This window comes from Stenella coeruleoalba (assembly GCF_951394435.1).
Source record: "Stenella coeruleoalba genome assembly, chromosome: 2".
NCBI lineage: Eukaryota > Metazoa > Chordata > Mammalia > Artiodactyla > Delphinidae > Stenella > Stenella coeruleoalba.
Window position 1 is genome coordinate 130,136,482 of NC_137147.1, and position 16,232 is coordinate 130,152,713.

Consider the following 16,232-nt stretch of genomic DNA (forward strand, 5'->3'; position numbering starts at 1 on the left):
AGGGTGCAGAGAGCGGCAATGGCAGGGGGAGTGAAGGACAGGAACCGCGACAAAGCGAGTGCCGGGGCAGGGGGTGGGGAGTGCTGTGAGCTGGAGAGGAATGCCTGACTGGGAGGTCTGACGGATTTCTCCTCCAGAATTTCTGGGCACTGATCCTGTTGGGAGGAGTGTAGACACTGGAGGTGGTGCTAGGCCGTGGTTGGATTTGGCACTGGTTGCACTCTTACCACGCACCAGGCACGGGCTGAGCCTGCACGTCCGTAAGCACGTTATCCTCACACCTGGCCTTCAAGGCAGGTGTTATCGTTACTCCCACTAACAGATGAAGACAGTGAGGTTCAGAGGGGCCAAGTGAGCTGCCCAGGCCTCCCAGCTAGGAAGCTGTGGGGCTAGAGCCCCCGCCCACTGAACCTGCACACTCTGCTGCCTCCCTAGGGGTGGGGGTGACGGCCAGGAGGACAGTGAGGTGGGGGCAGTGGGGGCCTGCCTTCAACCTGACAGAGGCAGTGAGGCCCTGTTCTGGAAGGGATCTGAGCAGAGTGGGGTAGAGCTGTGTCTCTGGGTGCAGCGTGGCTCAGGCAGGGGGCGCCCTGAGTGCCAGGCCCAGGCTGAGCCCCCATGGCCTCCCAGGGATGCAGAGGCAGAGCGTGCGCTGCATGGAGCGGCAGGCGGGGCCCGTGGACGAGAGGCACTGTGAGCCCCTGGGCCGGCCCGATGACCGTCAGAGGAAGTGCAGCGAGGAGCCCTGCCCCGCCCGGTGAGCCCACCAGGCGCCTGACTCCCAGTGTCCCTCATCAGGGCGCCCCTGGGAGGAGCAGAGGGAGCTGGGCTCTTAGCCTTCCTTCCCAAGGCTGAAGCCCCAGCCCCTGGTTGCCCGCGACCTCAGCCTGGGCCTGGGTTCCCCTTCAATAGCCAGCATCAGCCAGGGACATGCCTGATCGCTCGTGCTTGGGTCCCTGGATGTGAACACGGGCCTTGGGTCTTGCCCAGGTCCCCCAGGGGTGAAGGTGGCAGGAGCAAAGGGTACTGTGCCCGGTCACTGGGCTTTGGGGGCCAGGGGGCCATCCCAGGCTTGGAGCTCTGGGAACTCGTCCCCTGGGCTTAGGCCCGACCCTCCCTGAGCCCTGAGTGCCTGGGAGTGCAGGTGACTGCACGCTGACGCTGCCCTTGTGCCCCCCACAGGTGGTGGGCAGGTGAGTGGCAGCTGTGCTCCAGCTCCTGCGGGCCTGGGGGCCTCTCCCGCCGGGCCGTGCTCTGTATCCACAGCGTGGGGCTGGATGAGCAGAGCGCCCTGGGGCCACCTGCCTGTGAACACCTGCCCCGGCCCCCTGCCGAAACCCCTTGCAACCGCGATGTGCCCTGTCCGGCCACCTGGGCTGTGGGGAACTGGTCTGAGGTGAGCAGCACGATGGGAGGGGGCCCGCCCCCAGCTCTGCCATCGGTCTTGGGCTACAGGGAGGCAGAGACAGCCTTTGGGGAGCCCTTACTGCCGGGCACCGTGGTGGGAGGGGCCTGGGGCATTCCAGGTCCGGCCCCATCCCCAAAGCCTCAGGGGCTGGGATGCCCTGGCCAGCCATGGCCACAAGTCATGGTCTCGAGCTGGTCAGGGCGAGAGAGGGCTGCCTGGGGCCCTGTACACTGACACTGAGCAGTGAGCAGGGTACCTTGCCAGGCCCCAGCTTCCCCTGGCCCTGAGCCCCTCACCCTGGCCTTCCCTTTAGTGCTCTGTGTCCTGCGGCCCAGGCAGTCAGCACCGAAGCATCCTCTGCACCAACGACACTGGTGTCCCCTGCGCTGAGGACCAGCGGCCAGCAAGCGAGGCCACCTGCCTTCTGCCGCCCTGCCCGAGGGCCCTGGACGTGCTGGGCCCCGAAGGCTCAGGCAGCGGCTCCTCCAGCCGCGAGCTCTTCAACGAGGTCGACTTCATCCCTCACCGCCCAGCCCCACGCCCTCCGCCCCCCTCGTCAGCCAAGCCGGCTGGCATGGGCAACGCCATCGGGGAGGAGGACCCTGAGCTGGGCCCGCCGGGGCCCGTGTTCGTTGACGACTTCTACTACGACTACAATTTCATTAACTTCCACGAGAACCTGTCCTACGGGCCCTTCGAGGAGCCTGACGCAGACCTGGCAGGCACAGGGGATCGGATGCCCCCACCCCTGAGCGGTGCTGCCGAGCATCCTGTGGGCACCCCCATGCCCACCACAGAGCCTTCTGGGCCTGAGGATGAGGGGGCACTGGGAGATTGGTCCCCTGCTCCTTGGCCCGGCCAGGCTGGCCGTTCCCCACCCCCACCCTCGGAGCAGAGCCCTGGGAACTCCTTGGTCAATTTCTTATTTGAGGAAGATGCCCCCATGGGAGCCCCAGACCTTGGGCTCACCAGCTTGCCTTGGCCCCCGACTTCGGTCAGCGTGGAGACGCCTGCCACCCCTGGGAGCCAGAATGGGCTCCTGGGAGGGGGGGACAGCCACAGCCAGCCGCCGCCTCCCTGGTGGGAGAGGACCAATGAGGTTTCCGAGGACAGCGAGGAAGCCTTGGGCCGCAGAGCGCCCCAAAGACCCAGCCCCACGCTGCCCCCCTCGTCCCCCATCAGCACCTCCCACTCCTCTCCTAGTCCCGACACAGTAGAGCTGTGGACGAGTGGCACCTTGGCCTGGGAACCAGCACTGGAGGGTGGCCCGGGGCCTGTGGACAGTGAGCTGTGGCCCACCGTTGGGGGCGCTCCTCCCACCGCCAATCTGCCAGACACTCAGGGTACAGACAGTGCCCTGGAGCCCGGGACTCCCACCCTTCCCACCCCAGGCCTGGCTCTACAGGACCTGCAGACCCTGGCGATGCCAGGAACCTTCCTTCTGAAGGCTCCGACCGGCCTAGGGCACGCGCCTTGGGTGACTGCCCTGAGCCTGGGGCCCTTGGGCCAGCCTGAGTCCCCCAGCCCTGAGACGCCCCTAAGCCCTGTGCTGCTGTCCACACCAGCTCAGGACAGTCCGGCCAACGGCAGCCGAGCCCCTGGGCCTCTGGACCCCAGCCCAGCAGAGGAGGGGCCCCCCGTAGACCTGCTGCCCATCAGGAATGCCAGCTGGCAAGTGGGGAACTGGAGTGAGGCAAGTGGTGCAGGGGTCGGGGTGGCCGGGGGGTTGAGCAGGACCTCACTAACTTGGTCTCTTCCTCTGAAAATGAGCAGAGCAGGATATAAGTCTTGTCTGTCCAGCCTCCTGGGTGGGTGGGGATTAGGGAACTGACAGCCCGTGGTGAGTGGAGGCTCTGTGAGGTGGGAGGAACTTTGCCCCAGCTCAGTCATACTGCCCTCCATGTGCCCCTGGGGCTGCTCTGCCCCATTGGGCCTCAGTTTCTCTTCTGAACAGTAGGGTGGGGCAAGGGGGCCTGTATCCCTAGGGTCCCCAGAGGCTCATTCCTGAGTAGCACAGGGGGCCGCTGGGAGGGCAGGGCAGGCACAGATGAGGGGCAGCCAGGGGGAACGGCCCTCTCATACTCTGGCTTGCATGCTTCCAGGGACAGGGAGCTCGCCCCAGGCAGCTGTGTCAGTGGGAAAGCCTCCTCCCATGGTCCCCAGGCCCGGCGGGGCTCAGCCTGGGTCCCCCAGGTGCTGTGCAGTTCCTGGCCACCTGGTTCTCCCCTCAGGGCTCCACCAGCTTTGTCGGGCCTGTGAGGGTCTGAACTGCATGGCAAGAAGCTGTCCTGTGTCCCCTACCCCACCCCAACGTCCCCAGGTTGTTACCATAGGGGAAGTGAGCTGCTTCTGTTCAGATCCCCAGTTTTGGTGTGGGAGGGACAGGTTGAGGCCCAGTGAGGAACCCAGACTTCCTTCCCAAGTGATTCTGGGAAGCAGTGAGCCTCGTCAGCACAGCCGGGCCACCTCACACATGTCTCCTGTAGCAGGGACAGTTGGTTGCCAGGGGATTTGACTTTTCATCTTCATGGTCTCCTTGGGAGGTGGGTGGAGGAGCCCATTTTGCAGACGAGTTAACTGAGGCACTGGCGGGTCCCTCTCACCTGGCTGGGGGGCTGGAGGGTGCAGGGATCTGCCCGGCCCTCATGGGCACTGCGTCCCTGCCCCCAGTGCTCTACCACCTGCGGTCTGGGTGCTGTCTGGAGGCCCGTGCGCTGCAGCTCCGGCCGAGAGGAGGACTGCACTCCCGCAGCCCGGCCCCAGCCTGCCCGCCGCTGCCACCTGCGGCCCTGCGCTGCCTGGCACACGGGCAGCTGGAGTAAGGTGCGTGAGGGAGAAGGCAGGCAGCGTCGGGCCACGGGGTGGAGCTCTGGGGCCCGTGGCCTGTGTTTGGGGTCAGCCATAGCCACCGGGGGTGGGGGTGCTCTGTGCTGCACATCTTCGTACTCTGATTTCTAGCCTCTGGGATCATTCCATCTGTGTGTGGTTCAACCTGCCCCACTCCCCTTCTCTCACTGGTTGTATCCTTTTCTCTCCTTTCTGTCACCCTCGGGATTTCACTTTCTCCTTTGTTCCACTCTTTCTCCATCTGTCCCATGCCGGGGCAGCCCCTGGCCACGCCACCCGCCGCCCAAGGCTGGTCAGCCATGGCTTCTCCCTGGGGCCCTTAAGGGACTTGCCGCGGGTGGGGGTGAGAGTGCCCAACGCTCGCCCTGCCACAGCCCTCACCGCATCCTCGTGTGCGTGCACGTGGTGGTGGTGTATCCACACGCGGGACCCTCGGCCTCCAGTGCTCCCGCAGCTGTGGCGGGGGTTCCTCCGTGCGGGACGTGCAATGTGTGGACACACGGGACCTCCAGCCGCTGCGGCCCTTCCACTGCCAGCCGGGGCCTGCCAAGCCACCTGCCCGCCGGCCCTGCGGGGCCCAGCCCTGCCTCAGCTGGTACATCTCTTCCTGGAGGGAGGTGAGGCCTGGGGGTCTGGGATGGGAGCGGGGGTGTCCTCAGAGCCTAGCAGTGCCCAGACCCCTTCCCCGGCCCTCCTAGTGCTCCGAGGCCTGCGGCGGTGGTGAGCAGCAGCGTCTGGTGACGTGCCCAGAGCCGGGCCTCTGTGAGGAGGCGCTGAGACCCAACAGCACACGGCCTTGCAACACCCACCCCTGTACGCAGTGGGTGGTGGGGCCCTGGGGCCAGGTGAGCCGGCGCGGGGTTTCGTGCGGGGAGGACGTGCAGAGGGGGCACTCATGTCAGCAGGCATCCATCAGACCTTTGTTCACGCAGGGAGTTGTTGAGTGTGTCCTGTATGCCAGGCTCTCTGTGGTCCCTGCAGATACAGTGGTGGCCCGATGAGGTCCCCACCCTGCTGAAGCTTACAGCCCGCCAGGGAGACAGACTTAAAAAAAAAGGGATGTGCGCTGTGATGTCAGGGAAGGCCTTCTGGGGAGGGGACTTCAGAGCGAGACTGGAGGGGTTTGTGATGTGAAGGAGAGGCATACGGGAGCAGCAGATGCAAAGTCCTGGGGCAGGAGTGACAGACACAGGATGTTCAGGAGACTAAGCAAAGACCAGACTGGCGGAGGGGGTACGGGAGTGGCCAGTGAGGCCTCAGCTGGGCAGGACACTTCCTGCCAGGCCTGTTTGGGAATCTCAGTCCTTGTCCCACTGGCTGCTGAGGGACCCTGGGCAGGTTGCTTTACCTCGCCAGGCCTCTGTCTTCTCATCTGTAGAGTGGGGTTGTGAGCATTAGATGCTCCTCTCACACACTGAGGCATTTAGCACAGGGCCTGGCACGATGTTGGCACAGATTAAATTTATTTTTACGGCTTTTTAAAAACATCAGACCCCAACTGATAAGAACAAAGCCTGACTTGGGATGGTGGGCCCTGTTTGAGAAACTTTCTCTCCCTTCCTTGCACTGCCCATGGGCTGCAGCAGGTCCTCCAGCCCCGGAGCCACTGCCCGGGCCTCTCAGGCGTGTCCCGTCCCGTGTGAGGGGCTGGCAGCTTCCCCCTCCGCTCTGCAGATGCAGTTCCTGCAAGCGAACACCTAGTGGCCTCTGGGGACAGGACCGACCCTCTGAGGAGGCTGGAGAGATGGGGCTGGGAACCATGAGCTAGGCTTCCTGGAGAAGGCAGCAGCTGCCCTGGGGACGCGCCTGGGATGCCCCCCTGCAGGGCTGGTAAGAGGATGCTCACCCCTCCCGCGCTCCCCACAGTGCTCAGCCCCCTGCGGTGGTGGCGTCCAGCGGCGCCTGGTCAAGTGCGTCAACACCCAGACTGGGCTGCCTGAGGAAGACAGCGACCAGTGTGGCCACGAGGCCTGGCCCGAGAGCTCGCGGCCATGCGGCACCCAGGACTGTGAGCTCACTGAGCCTCCGCGTGAGTGCCCCACCCGGCTGTCTGCTGGGCGGGGGGTGGGCAGGGTGGACGGTGGGGAGATGGAGAGTCATGGAACCGTCCCCCTACAGCACTGGCTGACTGACAGGGAGCCACGCAGAGGCTGGGGCTGTGTTGGGGTCAGAGCCAAGGGGAGTCCAGCCCCACAGGCAGCTTTCTTTAGCTCAGGGGTCTCAGTTACCCCCCGTTCCCAGAGTGAGGCCAGGGATGTTCCTGAAACTGTGTGGAGCTCAGGCCTGGGTGAGCCCCCATCCCCAGCTCTGGCCCGTCCATCTCCTGGCCAGAGGAGGGCTGCCCAGAGTGAGCAGTGTAACCGCATGAAGGGGCTTCCCGCCTAGGGTCCTGCTAGCTCCCAGCAGCTGGTGGCTTCCTGGCCAGCTGGGTCCTAGAGGAAGAGCTTGTGGCAGAGGTGGCTCTGGACATAGACACACACACACGCACACATGCACACGCACACACGCACGCGCACACACACACGCGCACACATGCACATGCACACGCGTGCACGCACACACGCATGCACACACACACACACGCACACACACACTTCCTTCCTGCAGCCCAGCCACCTCCAGCCACCCCTAGCCACCCCCAGCTGTGCTGAGCACAGGAAACTGGCCCTGGAGTCACACCTGGCCTCCCATCACCAGCTCTATGGTCTTGGGCTCCACTTCCCTGTCTTACGCATAAAGGGGCAGACAACCCCCATCCTCATAAATGAGGTCTTGGGGTGAAGAGCCCAGGAAGTGCTCAGGGAAGGTTGGCTTCTTCCTCTCCCTCGTGGACACTATCATCCCCCGTCATGAGGTCAGGAAGAACGCCTAGGCTACCTTGTCAGTCAAGAGAATGCAGCAGCTCCTATGCCTATCAGCTGTCTGACTCCTGCCCCTAGGCCAGAGCCACCCTAGGACAGAGTCCTTGGCCCTCTGGCATCCAGGGCCCCCAGGGACCTGCCGCAGTCTGCATCCTGTACCAGTGACTGGCTCCTTGGTAGCCCTTGGGCAAGCCCGGACTAGCCACTGCCATCCCTTGCTGGCCACACCACTGGGAGGGATAGGCTTCCTGCCCCAAATCCCATTACCTCAAGGCCCAGCAGAAATTCCACCCACCCCAAGCGCCCAGCCCTCAGCATTCATCCAGCAAGCACCTCCGTGCCTCCGGCACACAGCCCCAAGGTAGCTGCTGGCACCCAAGCGAGTTTAAGGGTAGAGGCCAGCCAAGGAAGTGACTTGCATGCCGAGACCCTGGAGTCCCCAGGATGTTTTGATGATCTGTGGGGCTGTGTGGCAGGACGTTTGGAAAGCCTGGAAACTTGGTCATCACGGTGAGGCAGCTGACATAGCACGGCCACATCCGTTTGCCTGTGGAGGTGGGGTTGCTGGCAGCGGAGGGAACTGGGGCCCCTTGAGAAGTTAAGTAACTTGCCTGAGGTCACACAGTGGGAACAGGATGCAGGTCTGCAGATGTGCAGGTTAGAGCTGCTGCTGAGAGCCAGGGTGGAGGAGGCTGCCCGTTGCCTCATGCCTTCTGCCGGGCCCCAGGGACATCCCAGGGACAGGGCTGCCAGTTGCCTTCCTGCTTCTCCTCCCCTGGGATGTCTGCTGAAGTGAGAGGGCCAGGCGGCAGCTGGGGGCTGTCACAGGCAGCGGGAGCAAGGCCGGGAGGCTGGAAGCAAGCCACTTCCCAAAATAGCTCTGATAAGCACAGGGCAGGAGGGCCCTCCAGGCCTCAGCCCCGGGCAGGCAGCCTCCCTTTGGCCCTCCTCAAGAGGCCTGGGCTCTGCTGACGGGCTGATGGCCCAGGCCACACCTGCTCTGTCAGGGCCTCGGTGCCGGGCCCGGCTGATGGGACTGTTCTGTGTGTGACCCGGAAGCTGAAGCTGAGTACAGCCCATGGCTGCAGGGCCAGGGAGGTCTGGCAGGACAGGTGCATTTGGGCAGGGGGTGTGGGGCAGAGGCCACTGTAGGCTGGCAGGAGGCACCTGGGACTTCCGTTGTGTGCCAGGTCTTGTCAGGTCTCGCAGGGTCAGGGACCGAGAGGGGTGGCAGGCTCTCTGGCTTCTCGTGAGCACCTGAGGCAGTCAGGACTGGGGTCTCGGGGGCTTTCCTCTGGAAACCTGAGCCCAGCAGGGCCAGTTCTCCAGTCCTGGAGGCGGGGGCCTAGGCCAAGGGCAGGTGGGACAGGACAACAGCAGGAGATCTGTAACTCAGGCCTAGGGGAGCCCCTCCAGAAACAGGAGGCCGATGCTCTGGGGGTGGCTGCAGGTCTCCTTAAGGCCCAGCTAAAATCTCAGGGAAGCCCCTCCACCCTGGGTGCAGGTGGGAGGAGGGGGGCGGTTCCGGTGCCCGCCTGCTGGTCCTGACCGCCCCCCCTCCAGCCCTAGGCTGCGAGCGCGATCGCCTGTCCTTCAGTTTCTGCGAGACGCTGCGCCTGCTGGGCCGCTGCCAGCTGCCCACCGTCCGCACCCAGTGCTGCCGCTCCTGTCCCCCACCCGGCCGTGGTGCCCCCTCCCGCGGCCGTCAGCGGGTCGCCCGCCGCTGACCCACACCCCGGCCCCCCGCGGCCAGGATGCACAGCCAGACCGATGCACGGACCTCAGCGCCCAGCAGGACCTCAGTGCCCAGCACGGGCTGCGGTGGAGCCCCGCCCCTCGCGCCCTAATGGTGCTAACCCGGCCCCCCGACAGTGGCAGGCTGGGGACCCTTCCCCCTCAGAAAAGGTATTTTTTTATTCTAACAGTTTGCCTAACATTTATTATTATTGTTATTGTTACACATAAACAGGCATCTGCCGTTTCGAAGTACAGCTTGGCTTCCTCTTGGATTAGGGGAATTTCAAGTCAGAAACTACACCTCTGCTGCGGCCGACAGCATCTTTCCATCTGCTCCTCTGGGAGGCCCACAGGGGAGAAGGGAGCAGAGCCCATGTGGGCAGGAAGGCCTGAGGGAGCAGAGCGGAGGAGGGCTTCCTAGAGGCGGCATGTGCAGGGCTTCAGACGGCCGGGTAACAGGCGGCAGGAGCGTTTTCTGGGCACCAGGCGCAGCCTGGCAGAGGCCCGGGGGTGCTGGTCCCTACTCACAATCCTTCCACACCTCCACTTCATGCCCCCTGCCCAGGCCCCCCAGCCCTTTCCCCCATGTCCCCACTCTGCGGTCTTCACCAGAGACTCGTGTTTCACAGGGATTGAGCCACACGCCCTTAGAGGAGCAAGGCCCATCTGGTCACCAGCAGGGACTGCCCCCTGGAGTGAACCCCATGGACACATCCCCGGCCCCCTCTGCTTCATCTGTTAACTCTTAACTCTTTATCTGCACCAAAGGGATGGAGGGAGGGGCTGTCTGGCCAGACACACCCTTCTCGGCCCCCACTTGTCCCTTTCTTTCATCTTCTCTGTACTCAGCGGTGGGGCTGGACCAGTTGAGGCCAGGACGTACGGTGGCTTCTTCCTCACTGACAATCCCAGGCGCTGGGCTCTTGCTATGTTGACATGTGGTCCGGCTCCCCAGCACCTGCCACGCCAGCCCTTCCCTGCCTGCCACACTTAGTTCCATGGAGTCAGACTGTGGTGAACACACCAGGGAGCAGATGCGCATGAGGTGCTCTGAAGGTGTCCCGGGCCCTGGTGAGGCGTGAGGAGGCCGGAGAAGGCTAGACACTGTCTCCAGGAAGTGACCTGTGCAGGCGCCAGCCCTTACCTCTCACCATGAGCCTTGGACTGGACCGTTTTACAATCTGCTCACAAGTCCTACTCCTGGAAGGGGTTTATCCCTTTTCTCCAAATGGGGGACCACCACTCATTCTAGTCTACGGTGTCCGCCGTTCAGAGACTGTGATGTGAATGGTGGTTCTGGAGCTCTGCGTGTGGTGGCTACTCACAGCTTGGGTGTGTGTGTTGGGGGCGGAGGGGGAATGAAAATCACTCCTTGGGGACTGAGACCAAGAAACAGTACCAGAGGCTGAAGCAATCAGCACGTGTCTGTCCCAGGGCTGGCCCCTCCAAGGGTCAGAAGGGTGCTGGAGTGCCCAGCTCTCCCATTTCCCATTCTCTGATCGCACATCACACCCTATTTAATCATCAACACACTCCATGGGGCTGGAGTGAGTACCCCATTTTCAGATGAGAAGCCCAAGGCTCTGAGAGGGAGGTGACTGGCACAGGGCATATGCCCTGACTACACAGGCCTCAAGCTCCTGTCATCTCCTGCTCCGAGCTCTGGGCCACCTCTAGCAGCTGACCCCTCTGACCAGGTAGGAAGATGGCCCGAGCAGGCCCCACGGTAGCTTTGCACAGAGAGCAGTCTGGGGCTTGCGTGAGTTCAAGCGTCACCGCACTGTCTGAGAGTGGAGGGGTGTCAGGCTTGCTTCCTGTCTGTCTGCAGCAGTCCGGCTGGCCAGAGGATACCCTGGAGACCCATGGTGTGAGTAATGTCTTCCTAGGGATTTGCACTGTCACAAGAGCAACCCCTTACAAGGGACAGGGGGCAGGGCCTCTACTTGTGGGCCCCTGACCCACACACTGAGCGGGGGCTAGCACTCAGGTCCCAGTCACAGCTGTGCCACTGCTGTGTGCTGTGACCTCAGGAACCCCCCCCAGCCTCACTGAATCCATGTCCCAGGAGGATACAGACTCAACAGCCTGCTCTGTCTGGGAATCCTCACTGGAGCTCCCCCCCCTCCCCCGCCACCATCACACTGTAGAAAGACATTTGGTCTTAATCATTCTCGTGTTTTTCCGATGATGGGGGGTGCGGGGAGTGGTGTCCCAGGTGGCAGCTGGGACTGAGCTGTCAGCCTAGGCAGGAGGCAAACAACCCATGACTCAGGCAGGGCACGTCACAGCTGGTGGAAGGAGGGGTGCTTGCCACCCTGTGGCTGGGGGTTGCTCCGGACACAGGGAACTCCAGCTCCTGGCTCTCGGCCAAACCCAGTGCCTCCAGCCCTCACCTGCAGCTTGGCCATGGCTTCAAGGGCCTCCCAGGCATTCTGTCCCACCTGCCCAGAGCAAACCAAAGACAGGGATGCAGAAACACCCAGCTGGAAGGTGAAGAGCCCCCCACCCTGCGCCCCCCCATAAGCCCTGAGGCACCTTCGAGCCCTTGGGGCTGAGTCCCATCACAAGTGACTGTAACTGCATTTCAAACCAGAAGGTTATACAAATTAGTTGTTTATTTTGCCTTTTAGTATGACAATTCCAAAATTTAACTTGAAGATAAGCACAGAAGCTGCTGTGACATAAAAGGAAAGAGTCACTTGGCAATGCCCCGCGTCCTCCACTGCTGGCATCCAGCCTCCTGCCTGCGAGGATGGCCCCAGGCATGCCCAGCTGCCCAGAACACAGGCAGAAAGGCAACACCGTGCAGTGAGGAGGAGGGATTTGTGCAGTAATACATTTAGTTTAAAAAAAAAAAAAGGACTGGCTATTTGCCTAGAGTACTTCCTATATCAATGTAATGTAGAAACCAGAATTGTTCCCAGCACTCAGCAGTCTTGGCTGCTGTCGGATAGCTGTCGGCATGACTGCAAGTAGCCCCGAGGCTACCTGGGGTAAGAAGTGGGCCCATGCATACATAAGGAGAAGTCAGTGATGGTCAAGGCTAGAGGTCAGAGATGGCACAGAGGTGCAGAGCGATTCCGGACGCTCAGGTTTACATAAATACGCACAAAGGAGTCGTGCACGCAGAAGAACTTGTTATATAAAATAGATGTACATAATCTAGAAAACCGTGATAAAAATAGCCTATAAAAATATAAACTGTAGTGAAAATATACAAAAGTATTAACAAATGTTCAACCCACACAAAACAACTCACCAACATGAAAGCTGGCAGTTCCCACCTGGTGTGATGAGCACGGCTCCCCTTGGCCATGGTGTGTGTGCCTGGGAAGCAGGCTGGAGGCTGCCCCACCCTAGGCTAGCACCTGTCAGAAGGGCCCTCCCCATGGGACCAGCAGGGGAGGCACTGGAGGGTACAGAGCAGCTCTTTCCTCAACAGCACAAGGAGAGGGGAAGCATTGGCTCAAAATAGTGGGACCAAACCCTACAATTCTGGAGGAAGGAATCAGCTCCATCCCGTCCCCAGTCTGGAATCAGGCCAAGCATTCCCTCTCCCTCCCTCTAGACACCTAGCGCTTTATTCCAGAGAGGAGAACCTCCTAGCAAGGGTTCCTGGTCCACTTCCTCCACGATCTCTCTCTCTGCTCTCCCACGCCCACTGCCTGACCACCGATACTAACAGCCTGGAAATACTAACACGCCACCACCGCTCAGGGCACGGCTGACACCGGCCGCACACAGCTGGTCCCTGGGCCCAATTCAGGTGCTTTTAAGATGAGTCTTTTCAAGGCAGAACAGACAAAACAAGCATATTCCTAAAGGCAGCATTTTAGCCCACAGGACACAGCAGTTCCAGGGGGAAATCAGCTTGGAAACTGAAGTCTCAAGGAAGCTGGAGCTGACCTGTGGGGCCCCAACCCCATTCCTACTGCACCTCCTGGGCTGCTGGCCGCTAGGCTGACAGCAGGTGTGGGAGGTGGGGGCCGGGAGGCGGTCTCCAGCAGCCCCAGTGGTCCTGCGGGGGTCTGTGCAGAGTGGCGAGGCCGCAGCCCAACTCACAAGGCAACTTCCTGAAAACGGCAGGCCTCAAACAGCTGCTCCCAAAGACCAAAACGATGATGAAGTATGTTCCTGACACCTGAAAACAGACGAAGGCTTTTGGCTACATACAGAGGCCAGCTCCCTGTACACAGTAAGAGATCAAATTAACCAGCTTGACCAAAGAAAAGTTGAGCTTAAGTCTAGTACGCTGAAATGCCACCCTAGCTATGATACTGCTAGAAGGTTGACAGGAAAAAAAAAAATGCTTATGAAAAAAGTGCTGCTTCAAACTACACTGCTTCAATAGTCTGTGTTTTGTATCAACTAAGGATTATTTCCAATTTTTTCCAGGTAGTGTAAAAAAATCCGTGTAAAATTTTCTTTCCTATTTGAGTAATACTGTCCAGGAAACATTGTCTCATATCTACACGTCAGGGATGGTCCACAGAGTGATTAAGCAAAAATAACCTTCCTTGCGCAAAGCCTCTTTCCAGGCCTTCAAAAAGGTAGTGCTCTAAGTCCCAGAATTACCTAGGCAGCCTCACATACTGGGAGCAATGGTGACCCCACAGGGGAGGCCAGCTGCTGAGAACAAGGATGCCCCCGAGTGGCAGTGGGGAGGGGACGCATCTGGGAGGGCTCGCCAAAGCTTTGACCTCAAGTGAAGGTTTCCCAGCCCAGGCCCTGGCAGCCGGCCTCCTGCCGTCCCAGCCAGACACCCTGGCTGTTCCCGAGGAAGCCACAGTTCCCAGCTGCCCAACAGCATTCACTCTGCAGCTGCACCGTTGCCCTGCAAAGCACCCCCGGAAAAGCTCCCTCCGTCCCCTCAACCCAGGGTGGGCCTGCTTTGTAGGATGACGATCCACAGTTTCCTTGGAATCCCATCCACACGGGTAGAACGAACCAAGGGTCAACTCTCAGGTGGAAAGAAGAGGTTCGCACAGAGCCTCGTGGAGCCATGCGGACAGTGAGCGTGTGGTGTCTGGAGAGCCAGCAGGTTGGGAGTTACTGTTTGAAAGGCTGTGCGTGGAAGGGCAAAAGCTATCCCAGAAATGGGGCACGGCCAGCACCCTGAAGCCACCAGCAGAAGGTCTGTGGGCTTTCTATAGGCCGTTTCTGAAAAGGATGTGCTTGCTTTCCTAAGGAAGTTCCTTTATTCACACCAACCTTATGCCACCCAAAGCTGTCAGACTCTGGCCCAGGAGTGTGTGAAGTGCAGTGGGCACCCTCCACAGCAACTGTTTAAAACACGGCCCACGACGGCCCACGACGTACAGGAGGTACCACAAGGGGAGATGGCCCACGTAAGGTTCTCTAAGCACAGAGTCACCAACAAAGCTGACAGATGCTGTAAATAGGCTCTTGAAAATTGCCAGCTATAAGCCTAGCGAGGCACTGATCAGGCGGAAAGCATGACGGGATACGAGTAGCCACGTGCCATGGCATGAAGACGGCTGTAAACAGATTAGACCCCCACCCCGAATGGAAATGAGAAAGTGCAGTGTGGCTTTGGACATCTGCCCAGCAGACTTCCAGAGACCACGGACGTTACATTCTGGCTTTGAAACGAGCAGAAACGTCTCTGCAGTTCACCCTTTTGGCACACTTTGGTTGTGAAGGCAGGAAGAGCGGCGTCGCGGGCTGGGAGTGGGTGGCACTCAGGTGTCCTCCTCCTCGTCGCTGACCAGCTCGCCCTTGTCAGGGCTGGTGTCCCGGTCACGCAGGAAGTCCTCCCGGATGGCCTCCAGCTCCGTCAGCTCCAGCCGGACCTTCTCCAAGTGGTAGGTGCGCCGGTTCCGGATCTGGCGCAGGGGGAATGGGTTCAGGTCCCCAAAGGAGATACCGATCAGCTTCCTGGCAGGACACAGCACAGAGACAGAGCATCAGGGGGGCTCAGGCGAGAGCTCACACACAGCACTCATTTCAGCCCAGCCTGGAGGCCTGGGGGTGTGGGGAGGCGGACCACGGACACCACGTTGAGGGCCTGATGTAGATATGTCACTCGGAGGCCAGCGCTCACGCAGAGGCTGCAGGGGCAGCCCCCGAACGCCGGCCTGGATCCAGACGCCAGCTCCACCGTGACACGCTCCCCATGGGACGCAGAACAGGGAAAGTGACCCCCCTTTCCAGCCCCCAATTCCTCATCTGTACGTTCAGATAACAGCAGGGCTGCCTCCTGGGCATGGGGTTACTCAAGTTGCCACCCGTGAGCACAAGGACGGGGTCTGGCACTTGCTCAGGGATGGTGGGGGCCACGTGCCTCTGAGTCCTCGGAACCAGCATGAGGCCTGGCGCAGGGGCGCTCAGAAAGGCTCTGTCACTGGACAGACTGACGCGGCGTGAATGGATGCACGGATGCCCGAGCAAACCTGGGGATAACTGTCAGACTCAGTGGTGTGACAGGTGTCGTGTCAAGACGCAGTCTACAGAGAAGCGTGCAGTTTGTGGGTTTCGTACTATCCCCAGGTCAAGGCACCCATCTACAGTGAATACTTTAAAATCACGGTACCTTGCCCCTAACCACTGGCCAGCGGTTTAATAAAAACAGGACTAGAAAGTGCCCAAGGCCTGGCTAAGGGCTTCCAGCGCTAATCACGGCAGCCACAGCCGTCTGGTGTTGTCACAGAAGCCGGTTCCTCGCACACTAAGCCCCCGCCTCCCTTCTGCCGGCCCCAGCAGCAGGGATCTAAGGCCTGGTGCTCTTGCAGACCCGGGAGAGGCTGTGATGAAACAGCAGTGTCACAGGACTTCCTCCCTGCCTGTCAGAAAACAAACCGTTCGCTCCTGCCGCTGCCCCACCACGTGGGGTGCTTTACTGTGACGCGTACATGCCCTTAGCATCCCTCCCTCTTACATAGATTTTCAAATTTTATTTATTTATTTTGTTTATTTGGCTGCACCGGGTCTTAGCCGTGGCATGCGGGATCTAGTTCCCTGACCGGGGATCAAACCCGGGCCCCCTGCCCTGGGAACACGGAGTCTTAGCCACTGGACCACCAAGGAAGTCCCTCCCTCTTATATTTTTAAACACTCACACCTTAGACATGCTTCACTCCAAGCCAGAGGATGCTCCTGCAAGGAGGTAAAGGGTCAGAAAGGCTGGCTTTAAGAGCCGAGCTCCCCAGAGCATGTTCTAGAACTCGTGAGCAGGAAAGGCCTACTCAGTGTGGGTCTCTGTGAAACAAAATGCTGGCTGGGGACTGGGAACCAGGCCTGCATGACCAGCCCCTTTTCTCCAACAGCTGTTAGTCACAGGCTCCATACACCTGAAATCCAAGTGTCCAGGCCCTTCCCTGCTACAGAAAGCACGGCATTGGATTGATACTGTCCGCTGC

At 60.7% G+C, this 16,232-nt stretch overlaps 2 protein-coding genes across 4 annotated transcripts in view; one reads left to right on the forward strand and one right to left on the reverse strand.

The window, feature by feature from the left end:
* Nucleotides 1-9,219, forward strand: part of ADAMTS7 (ADAM metallopeptidase with thrombospondin type 1 motif 7) — a 57,510-nt gene extending 48,291 nt beyond the window's left edge. The window contains exons 17-24 of one of the 2 annotated variants that reach the window (XM_079910893.1): nt 631-757; nt 1,183-1,396; nt 1,722-3,101; nt 4,079-4,231; nt 4,630-4,872; nt 4,954-5,100; nt 6,122-6,284; nt 8,680-9,219. In XM_079910893.1, the coding sequence (XP_079767019.1) occupies nt 631-757; nt 1,183-1,396; nt 1,722-3,101; nt 4,079-4,231; nt 4,630-4,872; nt 4,954-5,100; nt 6,122-6,284; nt 8,680-8,843 (2,591 nt within the window). In that variant the 3' untranslated portion in view covers nt 8,844-9,219. The remainder of the gene's footprint in view (nt 1-630; nt 758-1,182; nt 1,397-1,721; nt 3,102-4,078; nt 4,232-4,629; nt 4,873-4,953; nt 5,101-6,121; nt 6,285-8,679) is intronic. The other variant, XM_079910894.1, reaches the window with a different exon arrangement.
* A 1,624-nt stretch (nt 9,220-10,843) lies between these two features.
* TBC1D2B (TBC1 domain family member 2B) overlaps nt 10,844-16,232 on the reverse strand; it is a 96,490-nt gene continuing 91,101 nt past the window's right edge. For both annotated transcript variants that reach the window (XM_079911790.1, XM_079911789.1), the window contains exon 13: nt 10,844-14,751. In XM_079911790.1, the coding sequence (XP_079767916.1) occupies nt 14,556-14,751 (196 nt within the window). In that variant the 3' untranslated portion in view covers nt 10,844-14,555. The remainder of the gene's footprint in view (nt 14,752-16,232) is intronic.